Below are 27,707 nucleotides of genomic sequence, written 5' to 3'. Positions count from 1 at the left end.
AACCTAAATATTTTATTTATATTATAATATTTACGCTGCCTTTGTTACACAATAAAATACAAAGAATTGACATTAGGTATTTTAAACTAATTTATTGTATACGAATTCTATAAAATTGGTAAATTCCTTAGTCAAAAATACTCTGTTATATTTTATAATAAAATATAAAAACTTTCGCAAAAATTGATAAGAATAATACCTTTGTCCTTAAATCTAATAATACTTTCAGGTACATTTAACTCATACAATCGATCGTCTTCCATTCATTTATTGTCAGATTTTGTCTTTTCATTTACGCCACTGAATTTGTACATTTGGCCATTGGAGACTGGTGGCCAATTGTCATCTTTTTCCAATTCCTTTTCAATATTTTGATAAGAGTTACTCTTGGGAAAGTTTCCTCTCAATCGCCTCGGAATCATCTCTTTTTCTTGCATAAAATATTGAACGATGATCTTTTCAATAAACAAACTACCAACAAAATTAAGAGCTGCTAAACCTAATATAACATATCTAAAATGAAAATCTGGAGGCATTTTCAGTTCGAGAAGGTTTTCTAACCAAGTTGCTGGATAAATAACGACATACACACTCAGTGCTGTAGTTAAAAAGATGCACAACAGGAAAACATAATTTGATAGGATAGATTTTCTATACGGCTTACCTTGCGAGAATGTGATCGATAGAGTTATATATTGGAACATTGAAACACAAAAAACAGCATAATTTTCATAACTTAGGTATTCAATGTCACCTTGAAACGTATGCGGTTCATACCAAGAGTAGTGACACAAAATCACATAGCTCGACGATTGAAATATAACGGCCAATAATATTTGTACTGAAATGGAAAACAATGCTACAAATCCTAAAAGAGAAGTTGAAGGTGGAGCTTTATGAAGCTTTCCCGGATAGGCGTGCGTTTTTCCGAAGAAGAATGCAAACGTAAGAATTAACACTATATCGACATACAAAAATTGAAAGTCTGTCAAGTTGGAATCGAAATAGTACAAAATTGCCACACTGATGAACTCCACCAACGAATAGGCCACCATGAATTTAAACATGCCGAAAGATGTCACCAAAGCGGCTCGTCCTTCTCTTATGACGAGTGGTACGCAGCCGACGTGTTCGTCTTTAGATGTGAATGGAGACGCAACGCTGCTCTCTTGTCCGGAAACCGATATACCCACATGAGCCGTTTTTAATGCACCACAATCATTAGCACCATCACCACACATAGCTATAAAAAAATAAAATTAATAACATAATAGATTATAACAAAAAAAATATAAAAGTATAATGTTCCGATTACGTACCGACATAATAACCCAATGCTTGCAAATCTTGCACGAGCTGTTGCTTTTGGTCGGAACTCATTCTTGCAAAAACGGCTCCTCTTGTAATTAATTTGGGAATGAGGTTTTGATAATGTTCCTTGAGAACCTTCCAAGTTGCTCCGGTCATAGCGATTTTGTACTTCTTATTGGCACCGTTTTCTAAAGAGTCTATAGATAAGGTCGACGTGGATGAATCTCTGATGTTCAAATCAGAAATTGTATTGGTTGAGATTCGTGTTATAGACGGAACGTTTTCTGAATTTGTTTTTGATTTTTTCAACTAAAAGAACACATAGATTATAGTAACTCTTTGATCAAGTGATATTAATACAGATTAAACTTCAGTTTTTAAAATATACCCCTTCAACATTGATGAGAGAAGATGTGTAATAGAGATCTGGCAAAGAATCTTCACTAGTTTGTGATGTTTCACATAAAATCAGTCTATCACCTTTTCTAAGAAGGCCACATTCAGATGCAACAGACACGGCAGTGTCTAGATTATCTCCTTTAATGTTAAAAATTCATTACAATTAAATAATCATGAATATTAACACAGCGAAATTACAATATGCAATGAATTACCAGTAATCATAACAACTTTAATATCGGCCTCGTGAAGCTCTTGTATTACAGCCGCCGATTCCGGTTTCAATCTATTTTCTAAAATAATGAGACCGAGAAAAATAAGGTCCATTTCTACTTGGTCTCTCGTCAAACGTTGAATTCTAATAAAACTTTCCTCTTGTAAATGGCGATAAGCTAATGCTAATACTCTATAGCCTTGTTGAGTGTAATAACGTAGAGATGTCTTCATATGGGGCGGTACTAAAATGATTAAATATTATAAAGAACATCACACATAAATATAAATTCAAACGGAATTGAACAATTACCACTATCGGGTACAGATAGAGCTGCTATCATCTCGGGAGACCCTTTACAAAATACTGTGTATTGCTTAGATTGTAGAGCCTTACAAACAACGCTGCTTCGTTGTAAAGATGAGCTGAATTGATATTGCTGTATTATGCCCCACTCATGACCCAACTATAATTAAAAAATATATACATAAATACATTTCCTTCAAAATTGTTATATCAATATAAAATAAAACTATAATACTTACAGCAGAATCATCATTACTCGGACGTACAACAGTTGGAACTAGCAAATCGAATTTGGTATTGTCGGGAACTTTTGGCTCTTCTAATATCCACCCAGTAGACTCAAACATCTAATAACGATATTCAAATATGAAATGTCAGTTTATAAAATTTTATTTTATACATATAAGTATATACTAGCAAGGTCTAACAATATAAACAATTTTTACATCGCATCATAAAGCATCATAGCATCATCTATGGATAAATTTTACATTTTTTTGCATGTTTGCAAAATTTTATAAATCAGCAAATTCTAGATGCCGAAAACTCGAAATTTGCGAGAAATAGGACAAAGTTGCCAATTTGTTGGAACCGTTTCAATGAAATCAGATAAATTGGCAAACTCTGATAGGAAACGATCGACCTGGAGTCACATATTCAAGGTCTGGCCAGCAGCACCGGGCCAGGAATTGAACCTGTGACCACTCAGTTGAAAGCATTACACACTAACCACTGATCTATGCTGCTGGTTAATAATAATTATCTATGTAATATATATACATATAAGCAATACTCACTTTTACATCCAATGGATCTCCAGTTATTTGGTCGTCTAGGACGGTCAAACTATGACAGACATTCATGCCAATTTTAAGCAGATCATCATCATCTAAGGTGCTCGGATCTGTGATAGGCGTTCCGAATGCGACAGTTTCGCCCGAATCCGATTTTGCATCACTGTCTGATAGCGAATACGAATCGTTTTCGTTAATGAACTGAGTCACGTCTACAAGTTCCGTGTCGGAAACAGTTTTCTTTTTCGGTAGCAGCGATCTTTCATCTTTAACACTTTTTAATAGTTTTACAGGAACTATGCCCCACATATCAAGACCATCTTCTGTTAAAGTTCCAGTCTGAAACGTGAAATATATAAAAATAGCTTATTTTTTTTAAATTCATTATATTGATATATAATTAAATGTATTAAAATTAAAATTCTACTCACTTTATCGAAACAAACGCAAGAAGTGCTTCCGCAGACGTTGATCACTCTAGGGTTGATACAATATACTTGAGCTTTTTTTAATCTAGATATAGCATATAATCTGCCGACTGTCATTGCAGCTGGTAAAGCAGGTGGTACAACTATAGTAATAATATCCAGAGATTTTATTATTATATCGCCTGCTGTAATTTCTCGACCACTCTAAAATAAAAAAATATAATTAAGACCAAATTTTGATACATCTTAAGCAGTTAAGTCTATAATACTGAAAGATCTGGTTGTCGAGAGACATTGGCGGTACAGTGAAATGAGACGGTTCAAAATATTGTTAACTTGACGGAGCGCCACAACGGTCTAAACACAGACTGTTCAACACATTGCATCTTACCAACCTCATCATTCATTCTACTCAAGCCTGCCAACCTAATCATTATACATGCAACTTCTAGTTTACAATACCTTAAGAATAACAGTGTAAATGAGTCCAAGGAATGCCAAAACAGTCAATATGATTATGAATTTGTATGAATCACGATCAAATTTGAAATCTGCCGGTAGTGGATACATTATAGATCGGACGAGTTGCCCTTTCGTTGTTAGAAAACCAGTCCGAAGTACAACAGCTCTATAAATAAACAAATAATATTAGCTCTTATGTTTATTACTAAAATATTACTTTAAAAACAAATGAATCACACTTACTTTACAGGTTCATTTTTATAATATCTAGTCTGAATGACTTTCGTTCCACAATGCAAAATATGATTAGCATCATCTTTTATACTGAAAGTTCTATTGTGACACGGTAAAGCTGTCTTGGTAATGGGCACCGATTCACCTATTCAAAGATAGAATATGTCAGACATCATTCCAAATTGAAATTTAATACATCAAGATAAAATACAATACCTGTAAGCATACTCTCGTTGACGATGCAAGAACCGTCGAGCAATATGGCGTCGACGTGCATAGTGCAGCCTTGCGATGGAATTAATATAATATCACCTGGAACCAGCTGAGAGCTGCATATGTGTTCAAATGTACCTGCAGATTTATCACGGCATACTTGAACATCGCCGACGGATTGAACGGTGCTCTTCAGATTTATTTGGTTCTGTAAATAAAACTCAGTGAAAAGTTGAAAAGCGGTGCAAAATATTTTTAATACTATTAGGAAAGTGTTTGAAACCTTTCGAGTTTGAATTATAGATGTGGTGATGCCGAAAACACTCATGATTACTATAGCGATGCAATAGTAGTAATAGTTTTCAGCTAGCCAAACGGCAATGGTAAACAATTGAAACATGTAAAAAGGATTGAAAAACTCCAATAGGAATAGAGTTAAAATACTCTGAACAGGAACTTGTATTTCATTTTCACCGTAAGCTTTCCGCCTGAATAGAAACAGTAAAAAAATCAATAGTAACAAAGTGGGATTGAAAAAGTATGTATTTTTTTACAGAAGAATATTTACAAAATAAAAACAGGTTATATAAATCATACATCGTTGCTTGTTGCTCAGCAGAATAGCCGTGGATTGAATGGAACTCGACGCAGGTTGTATTTTTCTCCAAGCCGACCATTCGAAGGAAACAATTCTTGTTTTCATCCCAAACGAACGATATCTTCTTACTTTTAAACGACCGGTAACTATTCACCACTGAAAAAGATTTATTATTAATTTTAAAAAATCATCACTATCTTAACTTCATCATAATAATAAAATAGAGTCAAACCTTTACGAGATCCGTCGTCGAAGTATAAAAGAAACGAATCTTTGGACGAACCATTATCTTGATTTTCATATTGATAATTGAATTGGGGTTGTTGTACACTATAAATCATAAAATAAATACTAAATTTATTCAAAAGTCCTTCAGTTGATTGTTTATAATTTGTTTTAAGCTTAGTAAAAATCTTACTCATGGGCTGTTGTGATTTTTATATCCTTTATGTGATAAGTTTTGCATTTTGATTGATAAGTTTCCTGTAACACGGTCCATCATTAAATATGTTTGTCAATTTTGATATAATAATATTGAAATATGTAATTAAAAAACTACCAGAATGACTAATTTTTGCGCATTTGCAAGAGAACATCGTGTATGAGTGCATAATAACCTCCAACGCGGTTGCCAATGAAACAATAGAAGTAAAAGTCCAAAAGTTAGAACGACACCAGTCCACATGAAAATTGCTCGTTTCCAACATGATGTATAACCGCATATCACCTAAAAATAACAATAATAAAACACTAAATTAGAAACAACTCAATATATCATTTTTTTTTGCATAAAAATGACGTGTTAATAAAACTCTCACCAGATGTCCATCATCACTCAATTTATTCGTAGGTATTTCTTGTATATCAATAATATTTCCTACGCGGGATGACAAAAGAGGTGTTCTATCATCCATTTTTACACTAATCACTTTTCAATGTTTACATAACAAACACTTTAAGCACTCGAAAAATCTCAATTCTATTACATATGTACATCCTTTCAAAGTGCACAATGGGCATATGCATAGTTCGTTATCAGTTTATACGAAAATCAATGATTCATAATAATATTAATGCGAGATATCCAACATAAACAAACAATAATTTACAGGGCAAATTATTTTGTGCATATGTATAACAACTACGCACATGTTTGCATATGAATGTATATAAACAATAAAGTAAGCATTCAAACTTTCAATTAATTGACAGAATATACTATTTTAGCAAAAACCATACTGACTAACAATATAATATACAATAACAATATTGTACGTATTAAAATATTAAACAAATGGATATTTGCACATGTGGCATCGAATGTGACAACTTACGGATTTATAATATGGTAACAATAGTTATGCTTACATATTTTAATGCTTTTACTCAACTAGTTATGAATGCAAAACATAATTATTCAAACATTGATTTCTATATGTGTTGATAATCAATATTATCCAAACAAAAAATAAAGGGCATACAATTTTAAGTGTAATACAAACAAATACTGATAACATCCAAATAAAATCGAGCACTGTGTTGAAATACACGAAGAATAATTTAGTTGAGCGCTTTCACTAACACCAAATGCCTAGCAAATCAGTGGCGAATGGGCAACAGCCCAAGCAATACTGATTATTCAGGGTCGCCTTTATAAACTACTTCTGCAATGTAGCAATGCGTCACTATCGTAAATCAACACATTGACGACTTTGCTTTGACACAATGGTCATATGTGTATGTAATACTAAACATCTTTTGCGCTCCCGACATCATAATGCAAACAATAAACATGGCACAAAAAATTGATAAAGATAACAGTAAAAATTCTATAGAGATAATATTATTGCTACAATAAAAGAAAGAAAATAATCCTTTTCACAAATTCATAAATAATAAGAACATTGAATGGTTTCGGAAATAATCAGCAATCAGTTGTGAATGTGTTAAATCTCAATCTTAGTTTTACTCAACAAAACTATCGGCGTTTATTGATATTATATTTTATATGCGCCAAATAAGAGTAATATGATTCTAGTTTGAGGTCAAGTTCGTTCAAACTGATATCTTATCATTCGACAAAAATGTTTTAGGCACGAACCCGGCAACATTAGTTTATTATTCAACATGTGTTCATTATTTAGCTCAAATTTAATTACAACGTATGTACATATATACTTATATATGTATTATAAATAACGTCTTAAAGATCAAGATAAAAAATGTTTTTTACCAGCTGTTCATGCTCATTTTCCATGTACTGCACATAGCCTATTTTTTCATTCGGCATTCTCCCATTTGAAAATGATGTCTTTTTGCTGTCCATGACTCTGTCTTCTGTTTATATTTCTACAAAAATTTAAACAAAGCTTCAAAATAAATTAATTTTTTTTTATAAAAAACAAGCAGTAAATTAATTATTATTTATTTATATAAGCATTCTTGAAATTTTAGTTTTAATACATATTTGAAAGAAATCTGCAGAAAGAAACCAATCCATACGAGTAATATTTTGACCGCAGCAACTTTATGATTCTTTTGTACAATTGAAAAGGAAAGTTACAAAATATTATTGCTAATGTTATGAATTTAATTTCCACAAAAAATGTATAGATGATGAAATGTAGTTCGTGTATATGAAAGTAATTTTGAAAATTCGGGTAATAAGCCACTCAATTCGAAAAAATTATTTAACACCTTATCGCTAGATGGCGTTGAAAACTAATCCTATCGAATTAAAGTGATAATTCTTTACAAATCACAATAAAATTGAGAAATGAGAATCTGGTAAATTTAAAGCTACATATGTTATCGAAAAAATTATTTAATCGTTAGATGACGTTGAAAATGAATTGTATCGAATGAATGTGATAATTCCCGGTAGCCGTCACCGCATCGAAAGTCGAAAAATCGAAATCTTTATTCTTGTTCGTTTACCATGCATACATATGAAGAGCGGGTACTATATACATATATCAGTGGCGTGCGGTAAAATTCTTTATCTTTTTGTCGTACAGACATTACTTAATGTGCGCGAGCAGGATACAAGAGGAACAGGCTGTTCCTCTTGTATCCTGCCCGTGCACATTAAGTAAGGCTATACGACAAAAAGAGAGAGAATTTTACCGCACGCCACTGATATATAATACATTATATATATACATACATAGTACCGTTTACCATGCATAGATTCTTTTCGATCTTTCAACTTAAGATCATTCGATTTTCGATCTTTGCTTTCAGATCGAAATTTAGATTTTTCTAGTTTCGATGCAGTGAACCAGACCCGATAATACCATATCACAATAAAATTGAGAAATGAAAATCTGGTGAATTTAAAGTTCTATTATTGAGCAGGAGGAATTCAGCCAGATAAACCACTGAAATGGCGAGTAAATTTCCACAGCTCTGGGAGAGGACAAGATTAATCTATAAATATATTGAAGTAAATTTACAATTGATTGCATATTTTGTTTTTAAAAAAGAATAAAAGCGGTGTAATTTTTAATATAAACTTTTTCGTTTGTTTTTCAATCGAGCAACTATCGTGGGGAGGGGGAATTCATAGAGAAAATTTTAACTGAAAAGGGGATCACAGACCAAAACGGTTATGAAACGTTACTATATTTGAAACCTTATATGATACTTGTATAAGAAATTGAAAAAGAATACTATAATATTATATAAATAAATGAACAAAAATAAAACACAACAAATTTTGTTTCTTAATGTTGGCGAACCGCATGGGTTGGCAACAGTGTTACGCGCGCCATTGTAGTCGCCGGCCGTCTGTCAGCGTTCCGTCATTTTGCGTTTTAAACCCCGAAAAATATAAGTAATTAAGCCTTTTATTCATTTAAATTATTGTATTAAAATAATATTACACATGTTTATCACAATATCCATTGTAATAAACGCGAGACAGCAAGATCGCACATTGACATGTTAATACATAACCTCTAAAAAGCGCATACGCAATAGAGTTTGTATTCATCAAACAATTGAATGAAAGTAAATACAATTAATTAAAAGGCATTTCATATTTCTCTCAAATTGGCAATTTTTCAATTGTTTTAAATAATTCGCTAGGCATTAGTATTTGCCTCGTATGATTTTTCCCTCGATTTTAAATTGTTTTTAAATCCTGCTACATTTTAAATTTATATATTGGAAATTTATTTTCAGATACAAATAACAAAACATGATTATTCCTGTGCGCTGTTTCACGTGCGGTAAAGTCATCGGAAATAAATGGGAAGCATATCTTGGATTATTACAAGCCGAATACACTGAAGGGTATTGTTTAATAATTCTATATATATATATATAAAATTTGATGTTCGCTTGGTTATAAAACTTTTGTAATTTTCATTATTTTATTTCAGCGATGCTTTGGATGCTCTTGGCCTAAAAAGATACTGTTGTCGACGTATGCTTCTCGGACACGTCGATCTTATTGAAAAACTGTTGAATTATGCACCTTTAGAAAAATAAAGACAATTCTGAATAAAACGTATTATATTTGTGATATATTTAAAATTTCCATAAGTTAATTTTGTACAAAATGTAATAAACATCTCATTTTCATGTATCTATGTTTGTGTTATTTTATACCATTGAATAATTGAAACTTGTGTAGTGTTTTATTGATTGATTTACGTATTATTTGAGCATTGTATTGCATCACATTCACAGAACCCCGGTATATATCTATACACTATCTACGTGTCTCTCCTACATGCAATACATTTATGATGATAAAGGATGAGCTAATGATAGTTGACACAATTTCCTGCAATTTGTTACGACTGACCTTATGTGGAAACCTTGAACGGATTACGGTGCACCTATTTAAATTCCAGAAAATAATAGTACATGCAATTGTTCGGTTTCAGATTTTTCCCATCGTAAATGTTTTATTCCAGTTACGAAGCTCATAGTCATTTTCAATTAATTAAATTATTAAAATCTAACTGATATGAATAACAGAAAGCTGTCAAATTGTATGTGAATTAATCCAGTGTTTATTTTCATTTTAATTTTTTAAATATAATAAAAATAAATTACTCAAAGTTAACAATATTCTTTACCACATTCAATGCAAACTATTGATTGATCAAAAAGAGTATTTCATCAATATAACACTAATGTACTAATCTATGTACTTCAAATCTTGCCAATTGACAAGTTCAATCTATTGAGGAAAGAAAAACTTCTAGAAAAATATTTATTGAAAGTTTTTCAAGTAGAATATGAATATACATAGTAAATTCAAAAACCAATTATGTTCACATATTTTTCAAAACTAACTGATTCTTGAATGTATATATGTATACGACGAAGTGCTGTTTTATTTATTTCATAATCATACAAACAATATTGTTAAGACCTATTGACTATGCAAAGCGATTATAAGAAATATGGAAATAAATTTAAAAAAAGAACTAGTTTTCCCATATTTTCTACAAGAAATAATGACCATGCTATCATACCAATTTCGATAACTCATTCAACAATCATTCTGTCATTAGCTTGTGGCACGAAGCATTAACTAGTTATTTCACAATTTTTACAGCCAGTAATTTGTAAATCGAACAGGAAATACCAATAAAATTTCGCAGATAAAACTGGAAACTACACAAAACAATTTCAAACTATTTGATATACAACTAAATTTTAAAGCATTTATGAGCCTGGGCGACCCACTTAAAACGTTGCACGCATAAAATGTATATGACATTAAAAATTGATTTATCTATCGTCTAATTAACAGCTACTGGTAAAGAAGACTGAAATTAGACTTAACCATGTTGTGCGGACGGTAATATTTCAAGTCGGTTAAATTAATCCCTTCGGGTGCGGGAGTCAGTTTCCATGACCCACATGTCTCTAAAGCAGACTCACTACACACTGACATATGATGGCACAATTTTCACAGGCACATCAATTTGTAACACAGTATGGAAACAATAATTCGATAGTTTTGCATTGCAGAACATTTCCAACGCTGATAATGTATAATGTAGCCAGTATGCAAAAAAGGGGACCAAACGGAACAATTAATCTACAAATGGGAGGGCTTGTCAAGTGACGCGAATATATATACATACATATATATCTCAATTAAAAGATATAAAAGAGTCGATGCAATGACGAAAAATTTACTTTAATCAAATTCATGGTGACCTTATGTTACACGCAATCATTTGTATGTGTTTATGTTACGACAGCGATGATGATTTTGAACGTAAACACTTTCAATTAGATACGAAACTCTTTACCAATTTGTTCGTAATTACATATGATGACCAAAGTGATAATTTCATTGCAAAGATGACCGCGCAATTTGCTTTGCGACCACCTTTAAAATGCTTGTACAAATTAATATAATGCAACGTATAAAAAGAATATGACTTTGTTGGCGTTTTAGAAATTAATTGCGACTGTTCAATTCCTTGACTACCAGCATTTTTTTTATCTATCGTTGTTTAAACAGGTTTTTTTTACTGATTGATTGTTTGTACAAAGTCTGTTGCAAAATTGATTTTCCACAAATTTTCAATTCAAAAACATATGTATGTACATATGTACATTAACTGTGTTTTTAATTTTACCCAAGCAAATTATTTAATGTAGAAATAAATTACATTAAATCAACGCAAGGTATACATACGTTGATTGCGGTTGAAAGCGGAAGTTGACAAACCATAATTTTCACCAGTTTTTTTTTTTTGGTAAAAAAATCGTAACTTTTTATTCAATTCAATTTTGATAGTAAATATAAAGTATATATGTATTTTAAAATCTAAACTAAATTTGCACTTCGACGAATATAGAGATGACTCAAACGCGTGATTGGATCTAAGAAAAGCACTAGAATAATCTTTGATTCAAAAATTTAAAATCAGATATACATAGATTGTGTCAATTTTCCATTGAGCCACAACGTGGGTCATTGAAAGTGCTGTTGCTTATCAGTAGAGAGGTCATGAGATCAAGTCCCGGCCAAATTCGCTGCTAGCGAGATCTTGGTGGTGCAATTTTCCGATTAATCTAGCTTAATAGTGGTAACGGATACAATAAATTGGCATCCTCCCTCCCAGTTTCTCTCAAATTTAAGTTTCTAGCATATCGAATTTGTTGATTCTTATAAAATATGCTATGTAAGTATAGGTCTGTTACTGAGAGTTGGCGCGTTCTCGAACTCACACAGAAGCACAGAAGAAAGGCACAAAGCGTCTTTTTTATTACAAACCTCTTCTTACTTTCACTTACGATTACTATTAAGGAAAAATTTTGCCTCTTATCCGATCGTTTTCATACTTAGCCATTTTGGTCATCAATATAAGTGGAAGTATCATCCGCCATTACGATGGTGAAAAATAATAATAATAGACACGTTTGTTATTATTGAATGCAGTGTGACAGCATGCTATACACCTATTCACCGACACACCACAAGCGCATTTGTTCGCGCCAACTCTCAGTAACAGAGCTATACATCTTTGTAATAATGTATTTCTCGCAAATTTGCTTTTAACAATAACTTTGTTGATTGTACCATAGATGACTCTATTGTATTCTATATATAATTGTGCCTATTTGAATGTTTGAAATTATTAGTACATCAGTATGATGTACAAAAATAATCTAACCATATATATGTGTGAAATTTATGTAATACAATTAAATTTGCAGTAAAACTGATTCGTAGCAACTCGAATTTTATCTTAAACATTCACTTAATCTTACCTACATTTTCAATTAATTATATGCTCCAAATGTAACGATATATAAATTTTAATATAATATAATGAAAATGAAAATAAAGCAATAAAGAAAGCTTTCAAGTGGTGATAAGAATGATTAGATATGTGTGATTATTAATCATAAGTACTCTAACAATGAAAACTGAAGATGAAAACAATGAATATTTACATACTTTATGACGTGTTGATAAAACAGAAACTCAACAGTACCAATTAACACTTGTGACTTTCGTGTTTGATGTCAATATAAAATTTGCAGCAATATAAAATTTGAAAAAGTTTTCTATTCTTTGCCCTGAATGACTTTGAAGACATTGATTTTATTGGGATTCCAAGTCTCACAATACACATACATATTGTATATGATTTTGATTTAGAGATTAGCTTGCGATTCTTGAAACGATGAATAATTAAAGTATGTATTTGCTCACCTTGTAAGAAGTCAGGGGTGCTCAATGTCAGGGGCGCAGGGGCGAGGGGAATATCCCGCGCCGCTGTCTAGCGCCCACCATACACTATACAACTTTTGTTACGCTAATTTTTTTGTTTTTATTGAACGTCACCGAGCCATGCGTTAAATATGTGTGTATGTGTGTCTTTGATTATATGTAGTCTTGAAGAAATGAAACTGGAACAAAAAAAGAAAAATAGTTAGTACAAATTACCTTAAACGGGAAAGTCTCCACGAAAAATTCGTTTTCAACGCCTAAAATCTAATGGGTATAAAATAAACAACCAGATTTTCAACCACCCGTGTATTTATTTTATACTAAATGTTGCATACATATTAAGCAATGATATAAAAGGCCGATGCAATGTATGTATGTATGTAAATATACGAATCGAATAAATGAATGATAAATAAACGATCGACAGCGGGCTGCAACTCGGATTGGAAAATATGCAAGTATAATGTGTTAGAGTAAAATAAATAAATTTTAAATAAAGGTTCGCTTATACCAGTACAGCTCAAGCCGGCAACTGCACTCACATAAATAGCAGTACGAAAAAAATTCTTTAAGGCGCACACACACACAGAATCGTACGGCATGGCATGCTTGGATTGACTCCAGCTGTGAATGGGCGTGTATTATGTCATTGTTAATGCATATGATCTTATTATTTCGACAAATTTCTCCTACATTTATTCAAATATGAGAATTACCGTTATCGATCACAAGGAAAATATATATCCAAAAACACTCCAGAGGGTGATTTTGGATATATACTCAGAGCAAAAACACACGTGCCTCCTACCACTTTGTGTGTCTACGCCCTTACTCTCCAATAGTTGACGTGTCAAAAATATTTGTAGTAATAATTAAAGGGCGGCGAGTCGCGGATGTTTTTTTTTTGCAAATAACAATAGTATTCCATGTTCCGTAGTGTTAGTGACGTATCGAAACAGCAGTAACCGACAAGATGTATTCATATTATACATCAGTACGTGTCACCGAAACGTATCAAGCAGAACCAAAGAGTACAAAGGAAGATGTCAAAGAAGAAGGGACCAAAAACCCCACTCTGCACACTAATCTACTAAATTCTTATTCCATGATTCAAGTGATAGATGCATTTTATTCATTTTGATATTTTAAATTCAAATATTCTTCATTTGCACCATTTGAAATATTGAAATATGTTGAATCTAACTTACATATGTATGTATTCGAAGTCACAATAAGAAAATTTTATCACGTGCAAATTATTATAATAAATGAATTCATAAAATTCAATGACGTCATTGATTCATACATATGTACATACATACATATGGATCTGCAATCAGAAAAGAACCGCACTGCGGTTACTTTTCAAAAATATAAATGCAATCTCTGCAAGACAAGTTTTTTTGAAAACACATTTTGTATTTCGAAATGGATATGTACAATTTACGTAGTAATATTTAAGTAGTAAATACTTAAATACATATATTCCACTATTAAATAGGGTTTACACGATACGAGTGCACTCGGACCGTGTCCACTAATTTGATCACTCGGACATTGCTCGTAATGTCCGAGAGACCAAATTAGCGGACTCAATCTCAGTGCACTTGTGTCAACCCGGTATTAGAATCTAAATGTCTAAAAGTTTTGATATTCGAATGGTTTGAAAATCTAGTTTCGACTATGTATAATACAATAGATTACTCAATACTGTTTGCAAATGGGTCGACATTTGATCCATTCTCTCATTTAGTTTGGAATTCCTTTAAATTAATATTTAAATATTACAAAATGATGTAGGGAGTTGGTGTAGAATAGAAGGTTGGGTATATTTGGTCAAAAAAAAGTAGGTACAAGATCGATTTTGCAATAAAATCCAAATAGTAATCAAATTGCGTACTCACAGTAACTGAACCACCTTGGGTATTCGTGGAAAAGAGAATTTAGAACAAACAATGGTTATGTAAGTCTAAAACCTCTCGTTCACTTCAGGTACCAAAATCAAGACTATGAAATAAATAATCTGAATGAGACTATTTCTGAAATTTTAAACGAACTGAGCCTAAACAGGACTGCCATTGGGTAGAGTAGTTCTCACGAAATTCTATATTAGGACGTTGTATCAAAATTTGCCGGAACTTCTATACCTCGATATTTATAGAGGTGGGTAGCTAAGATTAATTATCATGAAGTATCAATTTATAAGCAGACACTAGTCGGCTGCCACGTTAATTTATCCAGTAATTCAGTGTCGTCTCCCGGGAGTCACATCCCGATTCGAACACATGTCGCATGCACGCCTAAATATGTACACACACACACACACACCCAACGAAAGACCCTCGCATAATTATTATTGAAAGGACAAGGTTGACAGTGACCAGATGCAAGACCCAATCAACAGTCTCCTCAAATTTGCATGAGTGCAAGAGTTGTGGAGAACACAAAAAAAAGGAATGGAATTGAGCACAGTTACAAACTGGTTTCTTGTGTCCTCAACTCAACAGTTGGTTAAATCGTCCGCGCAAATATGATTGATTGACAACATCGACTATTATTGTGATAGAAGTTTTCGGAGTACACAACATATGAATGAACACAGCTCTGCAAACATGATCCAACCCAGCCACACGAGTAACATGTTGAAAAATGCAACTTCCTGAATCTTTTTTTGTACAATTTTGGAAACGGTAGGTAGGCAATTATTTTTATATATGTATGTATATATTAGTATACATTGTAATATATTGATTGAATTATTTTTGCAAAATTTCCAAGTGATCTCTTAAATACTTAATCTATGGTTGCATATATATATTTGACCATATTTACCATTTACGGATTTTGGCCCAAAGCCTATGTCCAAATTTTTACATATTTACGTTATATAAATGTATGACATTATTATAATATTACATACATATATGCAAATAACCGTGCAAAATGAGGATATGTTACCAATAAGTTAAGAATCGTTTCAATAATGAAATCGAAAAATTGGCAAACTCTGATAGGAAACGATCGACCTGGAGTCACATATATCCAAGGTCTGGTCAGCAACACAAGGCCGGGTATTGAACCCACAACCCCGCAGTTGATAGCATTAGCAAAAAAATTCCAAAACTGCTCGAATAAAAAGATTTTCGATTAATGTGTTTTACCAGTGATAACGCATTGGTGTGAAACTTCAACATTAAACTCCAAAATGTTGCACAAAATTCAATGAAATCAAAGAAGCGTGGAACACTATATGCTCGGTGTAACGAGGAGAAATAGGAAACGGAATAAGTGGGTGAAAAGTATGACAGGGATAGTTGAGAAGATAATGAAATGGCAGTTGGCGGTTGACGTGGCTAGAACAATGGACAAAAGAAGTGCTGGAATGGTACATGAGAGAATGTAAAAGGCTGAAAAGAAGATGAGTGGTTGAAATTAGAAAGATGTGTGCGGTGAGATGGATGAACGTTGAGCAAAACGGAGACGAATTGAAGCGTGTTGTATAGGAATATCCAGCCGCAGTCCAAAAGTCCAAAAAAAAAAAAACATTATTCATGAAATAAAAAGAAGTCTTAATCCACACCGTTTATAGTAAAAATTAATGCGTTTTTTGGAAAAACTTAGCCTTCGGCATATTTAAGACAGACAAGTAGCGTAACAATACACCCCGTTTTGGACGGGAAAGTCCCGTTTTTTACGTGCTTTGCGTTAATTTTCAGACATTGTTTTTATTTACATATTTTTCTTTGTTTTTCCGAATTAACTTGTTTCCCGAAAACAAATATTATGATATAAATAAACATATACATACAATACATATGTATATTCATTTTAAAGAAAATTTATTTATTTTGTTATATGAGCCGTTACATTAGAAAGTTGCGGAAGTCAAATTTTCATTTCCAAAAACACTGCTTCTCGGAAAAGCAGAATAAACGCATTACAGGTCGTGAGTATTTTTTAAATATTTTTAAACGCAAAATATTATATTTAATGTTTTGCGAGATTTCTCGAAATCTAGAAAAGTGAACTTATGCCAGTTTCAATTATAACGGCTCATGTTTTTGTGAAAAAATATCGCTTTGTGCTACTATTTTCATCAAAATTATTTTTAATACACTCTAAAATACAATATTATATTATATTTCCTTTATCTTGTTTCATTTTATTCTTTTAAAGAAATGTAAGTTCTGGTAAAAATTAAATTACACAAGAAGAAATCAAAATTTTCAGTTGCACATAATTTTTGCAACTATTTAAAAGAAACCGAGAATATCTTTTTGCGAAAATTTGTGGCTATTTTATTTGTTAACCAGTTGTTTTGCCCGGCTTCGCTCAGTGTTTGTAATATAAACAGCTTAAACATGGCGAATCTAATAGTTAATATTCATTTGTTAAATAATAATAATATTCATTATTAAATTTATTTGAATCGAAAAAAAAATAATACTCAACCATATCGAATCGTCGTCATCAAAACTTTGATTTGTTTTTCGATTACCAACAAGCCTTACATACATACAAAGTCTCTTTCGAAATTATATGTATATTAAATTATTTTGTGACTATTTTATTTTTTAAGAAAAAAAAATCAACCGGCTGCGCATATTTTCTTTGTACACAAGAAATGTAAATTCTGAAAAAATATATATATTAATATTATGATATTTGAGGGGAAAATTATAAAAATTTTAGACGTGCAACACATTTTTTTTATATAGGGGGAGGAAAATTTTTTGCGGAGGGTTCCGTTTTGAGTCCTGGGAAATACGATCACCCTACTTAGAAGCTTTGTTTTAAAATAAGTTTTTAAACCAAAAGAGTTTTAAAACCACTGTTTAAGGGGGATTCGTAACCATCAATGCGTTCCAGATGCTATCACGCACAAATTAACGTAGACACGCTTGGAAAATTAGGTTAGATGCTTCCTATTCGTGTATCTGGAAAGTAGGCGACACTTTTAGAACATATTATATTTTTGGAACAACCCCCACCATTTTCATTTATCGAACGGATTGGAACCGGTTGGAAATGAAATTCTCGACCAAAAATAAAAACAAACAGGATAAATTGATGTGCATTAAACGTTCAAATTGGTTCGACGAATTCAACAGAAACAACACGTCTGATCCTGTGCGAACTTCAAAAGAATCGAATTAGCATTGAACGGTGAACACCACAATGCTTCGGGCATATTATATTTGACACGCTGGATTTCCTACCATTTGGAATTTCCTTAAACGCTTGGCGAACTGTGGCTCGCACACAACCATTACGTTCATCAAGTGTTTAATATATGTATGTACATACATACTAGCATAGAGTTCATTCGGTGTCCAGTTCGTATCAGCACTATTGTAGGTGAAGGTTGAGATAGCAAGGGCAAAATTAAATTCATATTTAGACGTGGAAAGATATAATTAGCTTACATTCTAGGCTAGTCTATTTTGGATGCATCCAGTCTCTTTTCAATATAAAAAAATCATTATTCGGTATATTGCGTACTGGAATTTAGTTACTTATCGCCGTTGAGTGAGTTATTAATTTATTATATTTGCTAATCTCATTGAGAATATCGAAGTCGTCTTGGGAAATCCGACTCACACCTCCAGCTGATTTCGTGTAATGTTGTATTTGGTGAACCTTGTGTTATGATTAGAGGTAGGATAGTCACAGTGCTATCCATTGTTCGGCAAACCTTTAACAATGCATTTACAACCTTTGAACAATACACGGCCCCCTCAGGCTCCGGTGACTAGTTATGATAAGTACAACGATTACAGCGCTTCTGTAGAGAATGTGAGCTACCCACATCCTTATGTATATAATTCAGCATAAGTAATTATTATACTACGTAAACAGGCATTTCAACAATCTGATGATGATTTGGATGCGATTTATCATTTGTTTCCATCCGAGATTAGATATGAGCTGTCACTCTGGTATGTATTTACCGATGAGATGACTTATTGTAGAAATGATATTACCGTATGAAAATAATCTTCAGTTCAATATATTTAATTAGACATTAACTTTAACAGTCGCATGGGATGTCAGCGTGGATTTTTTTAATACATAATTTTGTACAACAGATTTCCGACTCCAAATTGCAAATTATGGGTTTACGCCCATTTTCAGGAGCTTTTCCGCAAATGAATTGGCGAGATTTTAGTTTTATATGCATGTATGTATGTATATATACATATATCGGAATAACTGATAGGCGGTCATGACAATATCTTATCTAATATCTTGTAATTATGACGAACCTTAGACATTGATTAATACGTACGAATCAGAGCGAACTTGAGAAAAATCTACAGAATATAAAGATAAGATACACGACACATTAAAATTATCTGTACCTACGTAGAGAATTCCAGAGGAATGATTTAAAAAAAAAATGAGATACTATGAAATACTGGTTTTACTTTATATGTAGATATAGCTACATACTATTACTAACTGAAAAAAAAAGAAAAAATTACAATCTGGTTCTCCTGGGACCCCGACAAAGCCGCGCATAGGACAAAATTAAATTCCAATATATTGTATTTTATATCCAATAAAAATTAAAACAAACTTATAATTAGACATCAGAGTGACGTGTGCCCAACATTGACAAAAAATAGTTTTGGACCTACATACTTTTCATAAAATTATAAAATAATATTTGTTTTATGGAAGTTTCCGATTGAAATGAAAATATTTTTTTATAAATAAAAAACCATAGCGGAATTCCGACAAAAGGCAAAAATTAAACTTTCGCCAAACCGTCATTAAGCTTTACGTCCAATGCTTTGTTCAATATTGTGAGCAGACTTAGGCGACCAGGATGCTTTAACCCACAAAAAATAGATCACTACAAACATTTTTTGTGCGGCATTCTGGCCACCTAAGTTTGATTATGAGCAGAGATCGGCGGCCAAGTTGCTTTTACCGACAAAAAATGGTTCAAATTGTCAATTACTATTATCCTACAAAGCAAGAGAGTAAAAAAAGGTTGACAATAGTGAACCATTTTTGTGGGTCCTGCATCCTGGCCGCCGAAGCCTGATTAATTATCAGTCCTTGTAAAATAGTTGCACTCGCACACATTTTCTGTAACAGTTACTTTTCATTCTTTTTCAAATAGACTTCTTTTTCCTGTCCTAAAAAGAACCTTTGTTTTGTTAAATTAAATTTAGTTTTGTTTTGAGAGACATTGTTGGCGCTCCATTGACGGGATTGTTCTACACGGGTTTGTTGACGCGGCAATGTCCTGCGCGGGTTTGTCGGAGCGGCAATATCGTGCGCAGCTTTGTCGGGTCACCGATTCTCCTACTTACTATGTAGGACAAAAAAAAGACAGAAAATATCCGCTGAAACTTATTTTCGTAAATGGTTACCCAATTTTTATTTGAGTTCATCAAGAGGGACATATTATTTTATCTACATACGTGAAAATTAGAAATTTCACACTTTTTTACAATCGTTATACGTATCGTGAGAATTACTGGAACATGTTGTTTTCCACGCACAATATAATAATTAACGATATATGTCCATAATACATTTAAAACGACATAAATTAATCTTAAGACCCCTCGATTAAGTGCGTCGATATATGAATAGCAAAAAAATAAATAAAAACATAAACCGATGATAATCTTCGATAATAGTAATTAAATGTTAGCGAACTGTAGATAAGACCACGGTTTGGGATACCGTGAAATAAATCATCGTTCGTCACGAATTGCATTGTTTGCAAAATGTGATCGATGTGCTTAAAGACCAGCACTAATCAGTAATGTAAACTACGTACTTACCTACCTACATACATATATAATATGTACCTACCTATCGATTAATACAATCAAGCATTCAATGTAATCAAACGTAGGTATGCACTCGAAGATTACATAATAGTAAAAAATGAATTGCAATATTGGATATGAATTAAACATCGATTAATTTTATCAAATAATGTATATTAAAGTTCGTAGTATTTTTATGACGTTTACACGATCAATCGATTTATACACATGTTTTTGCACAACTGATAAACCATTTGTGTTAACATGTATGTATACGTATCATGCTTTACATATTCATCCTACACAAAACTGTACATCTGAAGACTGTCGTGATGATTGGAGAATGAATATTAATCAGGGCGAGGTGGTTTTTTGGCGCTATGGATATTATTGACCATTCGTATAAAAACTTCGTAGAAAAACCATTTTTTTGCTATCTGGCTTTCAAAAAACCGTTGGAACGTGTTTTGTATTTTGAGATTGCCCTAATGAGATCCGTCCTTTAGTGATGATTAGAGGTAGGACCGGAAGCGAGCCGTTCATTGTTAATTGTTCACTGTGCTTTGTTCAATTTTATGAAGAACCTTTTTTTTAGACCCAGAACACTTTGTAAATAGACCCAAAATGCCCTGATTCCTGGAAAAAGCACGGTTCCGGTCCGCCCTTTAGTGATGATGACTCTTAGGCGGTCGATGAATGCTTTTCGCACAAAAAATAGTTTACTATTCAATTGATATTTTGCTCTCTTGCTTTGAACACTAATGGAGCGGTCTATTGTTGTTTGAAAATCATTCTTTCAACACCGATCTTTGATTAAGGGTTGGATTATAAGGGTTTGGTGCAAACGATCGAAAAGCGCCAGACAGATTGAACCACAGATCAACTGGATGGCTGCTTTAAACGCAATTCTCGACTTCACGAAAGAAAAATTGCACATCAGATGACGAGTAACCTTTCGATATGCATAGATGCAATTATTAAAATTGAGTTGGATCTTTCTGGCGAGTTAAATTTAATAAGGAAAAATTCGGAACTAAAGTATCAGAAGCACAGAACGTATACAGGGTAGGTATGTCGGGACTTCGGGTAGATTTCGCTTAGTGTAAGTGCGAGCAGTGCGCACGCATAAGGTACACGTGTTGTTAGGGCGGTTTCAGACTAGCGTATTTTTCTGCGCGTACACCGTCGTTTCGGCATACGCGCTTAAAAGCGCGCTACATTTCGCGCTTCAAAAAACCGGACTCGCGTACACGGGCTTATTCCAGCGTGTTCGCTCCAACCGGTAGTGGTGATTTAGTATCAACATGGATAATACGAGCTTATAAGCGCGTCTACGCTCGTACGAGTTGCGCGTATGGAAAACGACGCGCCTATACGCGCCTACATGCACTTCAAAAAACGAGATTATACGCGCGTATAAAACGCTAGTCTGAAACCGCCCTTAATCTGTGGTTCAGTTTTTCTGGCGCTTTTCGATCGTTTGCACCGCATCGGGATTATAATTATAGCATGAATGAAAAAATGGCCACTGCAAAGGCCAACCTGGGAAATTGCTTTATATTATTCAAGGAATTGTAGGGTACGACATGGTCGAGTTTGACAGTGAGTTGGGACTGATTGAAATATGTCGGTGGCCACCACTTTACTTCCTTCCCGAACGTCATATTAAATAGTCGTGGATTAAACCACACCATCATTTCATTCCTTTCGCCCCCATATCTGGTGACCTCGACTATTGAGCCACGAAGCCTTCAAGTTTTTCGGCTTGCTCTTTGTCACAGCACTCGCCAGGGACCAAGCAACCAAGCAGCATATGTACCTTTGACCCTTGATGCGAAGGCAATAATAACATCGGTGAATGATGCCGATGCTGAAGCCAACCACAAAAACCACCGCAAAACGATTATTTAAGACATAAAAAAAAATAAAGTACATGTGCCAATGACATGTTTAATTTGATAGTGGAAGAAGAAAACGCTGTTTATTATATTTCCGTAAGGTTTTAGGTATTGTTTAACTGTTTGTGTTACCAATACGGCCCCATTGGCAACTTGACCCGCTCCAAAAGGATATTGACCTGGTCAAAATCCGTGGTCTAGTAATGATGGTGATGGTCAGATAGGAAATCACGACAGTTCAGCTTTTGATTTAAAGTACATTATATTATCCATGACTGCACGTCAACAGCTCGGCACAACACGGAAAATACTACACACTTCTATTCATACTATACAGCACCACCCCGTTTTCGACACGTTCAAGCTTGTTTTGGACGATTGCAAGGCAAAATCGGCTTACATACACATTAGAGAGTGTGACTATACGGCGCAATATTGGCTGCGTTGTATCATCGAGTCAATATTGTCACAATATGACGTTTACGAAAATATTCACAAGGCAACACTTTTGTTAATACGGGTGCACTCGCCACTATGCGCGAATATTTCCGCAGTGGACAAAGAAAGCCGGTAGTGCTTGGTACGTTTTGGTACTGCTGTATAATATGAATAGATCGTTTCGGTTGCTGCTGTTTCGGATACGTCACATATGTACCTACACATTACGGAATATATGCATATGTCCATATAAAATGTACTAAAGAATATTTTTCATATTGCTGTTTACGTGCATTTTCCGGCTTGAGTTGTGCTAGATAAACGAACCTTTACTGTTATAGATATATTGAGCCTGTTGGAAACTTATACTTAAGTCGAAGCGATTTTGATATGAAGTATTAAATTACTGTCGTAGATATTTTAACTAGGCCTCTTTTCTCGGAAGGTTTCGATACTAAATGAGAACAAATATGTATTAACTTTGGTTGAATTTTATCTCATTGTATAAATTGCTATTTTAAGAGCCGAGTATTTGGAACCTTTGCTCAATATTAAATAAATTTTCATTCCGATACATTCTCCGTCGCTAGTATACATATATTATGCCAAATGTTAAATATCTAAACACCGGTGGTGGGTAGAATCCTCATTTAGAAAATCGATGGAAATAATATTAGCAGAAAATAAATGTCGATAGTCAATTTATTGATGTTTTCTTTTTTATGTAGTACCATATTGTATTCTCAAAATTCGAGTACGTTATTACAACGGTAAATGAGTAATACTTTATATATATGTATATATATATATATATATATATATATATATATATATATATATATATATATATATATATATATATATATTTGTATGTATGTATTATAATTCAATTGGCAAGGGCAAATCGAATCTTTCTTATCGTATTTCATAATATATTGAGTCTTTTCCAATTTTGAATTGTCATCAGAAGTATTCATAAGAAAAAATGTCCGTGGCCAATCGAATCGAATATTCGAATATGCCAATCGATTATTCGAATATATTCGCCTCTTTTTCAATATTCATAAATTTCAGTATTTATAAAATTAGTTGAATATTATTCGTTTTTTTATTAAGTAATTTAGATTATTAATTCTTAATTTGAAAAATGTTACTGTATATAAAAACGCGAATGAAAGAAAGAAAAAATACAACGCTTATCAGTTATCAGTTATCACGTTAATATTATATTTAGGAACGGGAAAAGTTCCTCTACGGCAGCGTTTCCCAACCTATGGTACGAGTACCACTTGGTGGTACGTGAAAAAAAATCAATAATGGCGGACATTCAGGAATGAACGATTTACAATCATAAAAATAGAAATATTTTTTAAATAATTAATAAACATTATCTTAATTAATCATTAATCATAGTCGACGTCAATATTTACAGTCGATGATCGAAAATCCGGCATATATCTATGTATGTATGTATGTAGTATTTGCATGGTAAAGAATTGGTACGAAATTTTATGGAAAAAAAGTTATTTGCATAGTCACAATTATAAAATGCTCAAAATTTAATATATTTATCTATTATTCCATACTTATATTAATGGTTTTAACAAAAACACAAAATTACAAAGTAGATATAATATATTTTATTTTTTTAATTAAATCTCCTTACAATATAAATTTAATGAGATCCTTGTGCTTGTTTCGAGGAACATAGTTTTTTAAAATTCGATTAAAATGATGCGAGATATATCATAAAGTCCGCAATTAATAATTGTGACTCCGCAAATAACTTATTTTCACAAAATCTCTCAACAAAACAAATTCATTGCGTCTACGGTTCTACCCTATCTTCAAATTCCTTACAATTCAAATACTACCTATATATATGTAATTACACTTGCAATAACAAATTTCATGAAATACAATAAATTTTATATGGTGGTACAATTGAGCGTAAATTACTACCAAGTGGTACGCGAGTCAAAAAGGGTTGGGAGCCGCTGCTCTACGGAATATATGAAATATTCGTTAGTAAAAATATAGGTCGTTGCATTGGCATCCAAGATATTGATCAGACTTTTTTACAATCTAAATAGAAACCGACAAGTCGTACAACAATTCTGATTCAGAAGTGCTGATAATAACATTACAGAAACAGTTGGACGACACATTTGCCGATATAATTCAAATTAGTTGTTCATAAGGATAATATAAAGTTTATTGAAAAGCTATTCAAAAATTTCGACCACTTTAAAAAAAGGTGTAATGTTTTAGATATTCTTCATGATTCTCTATTGACGATCAAACCAACCTCAACGACAACTGAGAGGGTTTTTTTCGACAGAAGGCTCAATAAAAACGAAATTACACTCAAATTTAAAAGTAGAAACGGTTCAATGCGCTTTTATTTTTAAAATGTGTATTTTTAAATGTAAATAAAATTCTGATCTTTTTGATTTTGGTTGTTTGGATTTTGTTTTATATTTTCTTTTTTATAACTGTTTTTCATATATTTTTCTATCTCTGTAACTGTAACATCATGGTAATTTGTTGTAAAAAAAAAATATATATACATACATATATTGATTTTTATCACAATAAAAAAAAATTAATACATATGAATATTTTATATTTATTTCGTTAAAATATCCCTTTCTTTTAAACATACCTTTTAAATAATTTCGAAAGAGACATTGTATGTAAGGTTTAAAGGTTTCGGTGGGAGCATCGAAAAAAAATCAAAGTTTCTATGACGACAATATAGATATCGTTGATTATATTTTTTTTCGATTCAAATAAATTTAATAAAAAAACAAATGAATGTTTACTATTAAATATGTAGTTTTGCCATGCTTAAGCTGTTTATATTACAAATACTGAGCGAAGCTGATATTTGTAATATAAACTTGATACGCCACTGGTCCTTACCATTATTTATTTATTTATTTATTGAAAAATCAACAAGCAACAGATGTAGAAATTCATAAAAATAAAGAATAAATAAATAAATAAAATAACATCTGAGCCCAATTATAGATTTTTATAAAATACATAATATATCTAGTACATATAGACAAACAAATAAAAAAGAAAAGAATAAAAACTAAAATATGACTAAATAGGACAATGCATAATTAACATAAACATCATACATCAAACATATGTAAGTCAAAATAGAAGGAAGAACAATCCACGAATCCTATTAGTCAGCTGAAAGCTGGAAATTGGACCAATAGGAATCGAGAGCGTCATTAAGTTGACTGAAAAGAGTAGAAACTCTACAATAGACTCTCCTATATATATATATATATATATCCAAGTAAAATTGTAATAAAAAGAGCCATCCTCTAACAATGAACTGAACTAAATTGAAGATTGTGTATACCTGCCATAATAGAAACTTAATACCCAGCACCTCTATATATGGAATTCAAAAACTTTCATTCAAAGCAGGAATTCGTGCGAAAGACATAAAAAAAAGTTGGCACAATCATGACCGGGGAGCAATAGAGCGGTAAAAGGGCAGACCCCGCTTAGCGTAGCGGCGAGGTCAACGTAGACCGAGGCTCGCTCCTTGGAATTGCAGAAATTGCACAAGAATAAAAAAATACGAAATAGCGCGCGCTTGGCCTTTACAGCGCACGCGCCATGAATAGTTCGGAAGCGGCTCGAGAACTATTTTCCGCGTAACGACGGGTGTTTTATCTGGGAGCGAACCGCGTGTGCTCCATGGAAAGTGGCCACGGCCATACCATCGTGTCGTTGATAACGTGGATGTGGCCACCTTTCGTATTTCGCGTTCGCGGCTATTATGCAAGGCGTGGATCGGTATTTGGAGCGCGTTCGTGATGTGAACGAGAGCGCCCAGGACCAGGTTGCAGGTTGCAGGTTGCAGGTCGCAGATTGCAGGTAACAGTAGCGGTCGGCTGGAAGCGTGGCCGTGTGCGTAAAATGGCGGACGCAACTTACCTGGTGTGTTTCTGTCAGTGGGAGCGAAACGTCAGGTGCGAAAGCGATGCGCGCGCAACCGATCGACCGTCCCCTTCGCCGGTCGACAACCAACTGACATTCGGCCGGCTCCGTCCGTTGAATCACGCGGGAAGCCATTTCAAGCTAAGGGGTGAGTGTGGCCGTACAAACTCGTCTTCCGACGGCCATAGAAATACAGCCGAAATCATTTTCTTCGGTAAACCGATTATTTTGCGCATTGCGATCGCGCACACGATTAATGTTGACACGAAAATCGCGAATACGGAATATCTGCCACTCCAGTTCTCGTTCGTATGATAGTTCCCGCGTTAACGATAATCGTGTGCGAGATCACTATGTGCGGAATAATCACCGAAACCATTTTATCATGTACTTAGATTTTAAATTCAATGTGTGTTTATAAGCAAGGTGAAG

The 27,707-nt window shown here is 33.1% G+C and overlaps 2 protein-coding genes across 3 annotated transcripts; one reads left to right on the top strand and one right to left on the bottom strand.

Annotated features, from left to right (window-relative positions):
- Positions 1 to 27,384, bottom strand: anne (polyamine-transporting ATPase anne boleyn). 2 transcript variants are annotated; one of them, XM_077432016.1, is made up of 19 exons: positions 27,273 to 27,384; positions 13,160 to 13,356; positions 7,193 to 7,308; positions 5,519 to 5,686; positions 5,378 to 5,442; positions 5,192 to 5,289; positions 4,959 to 5,115; positions 4,645 to 4,849; positions 4,365 to 4,569; positions 4,158 to 4,293; positions 3,915 to 4,080; positions 3,456 to 3,656; positions 3,028 to 3,363; positions 2,470 to 2,577; positions 2,237 to 2,390; positions 1,926 to 2,168; positions 1,700 to 1,848; positions 1,320 to 1,620; positions 1 to 1,243 (listed from the first exon to the last, which is right to left on the bottom strand). In XM_077432016.1, the coding sequence occupies exons 3-19, from the start codon at positions 7,283 to 7,285 to the stop codon at positions 264 to 266; spliced, it is 3,765 nt and encodes a 1,254-aa protein (XP_077288142.1). In that variant the 5' UTR covers positions 7,286 to 7,308; positions 13,160 to 13,356; positions 27,273 to 27,384; the 3' UTR covers positions 1 to 263. The 2 variants fall into 2 exon arrangements, with proteins under 2 accessions (XP_077288142.1, XP_077288141.1); XM_077432015.1 differs by lacking the exons at positions 7,193 to 7,308; positions 13,160 to 13,356; positions 27,273 to 27,384 and adding exons at positions 5,778 to 5,956; positions 6,462 to 6,698.
- Positions 8,714 to 10,393, top strand: Polr2L (DNA-directed RNA polymerases I, II, and III subunit Rpb10). Its single transcript, XM_077432944.1, has 3 exons — positions 8,714 to 8,794; positions 9,145 to 9,255; positions 9,345 to 10,393. The coding sequence occupies exons 2-3, from the start codon at positions 9,161 to 9,163 to the stop codon at positions 9,451 to 9,453; spliced, it is 204 nt and encodes a 67-aa protein (XP_077289070.1). The 5' UTR covers positions 8,714 to 8,794; positions 9,145 to 9,160; the 3' UTR covers positions 9,454 to 10,393.
- Positions 27,385 to 27,707: the final 323 nt, after the last annotated feature.

Source organism: Arctopsyche grandis, chromosome 6 (genome assembly GCF_051622035.1).
Source record: "Arctopsyche grandis isolate Sample6627 chromosome 6, ASM5162203v2, whole genome shotgun sequence".
NCBI lineage: Eukaryota > Metazoa > Arthropoda > Insecta > Trichoptera > Hydropsychidae > Arctopsyche > Arctopsyche grandis.
The sequence above is the reverse complement of the archived record's forward strand: the minus strand, read 5'-3'. Positions and strand labels throughout refer to the sequence as shown.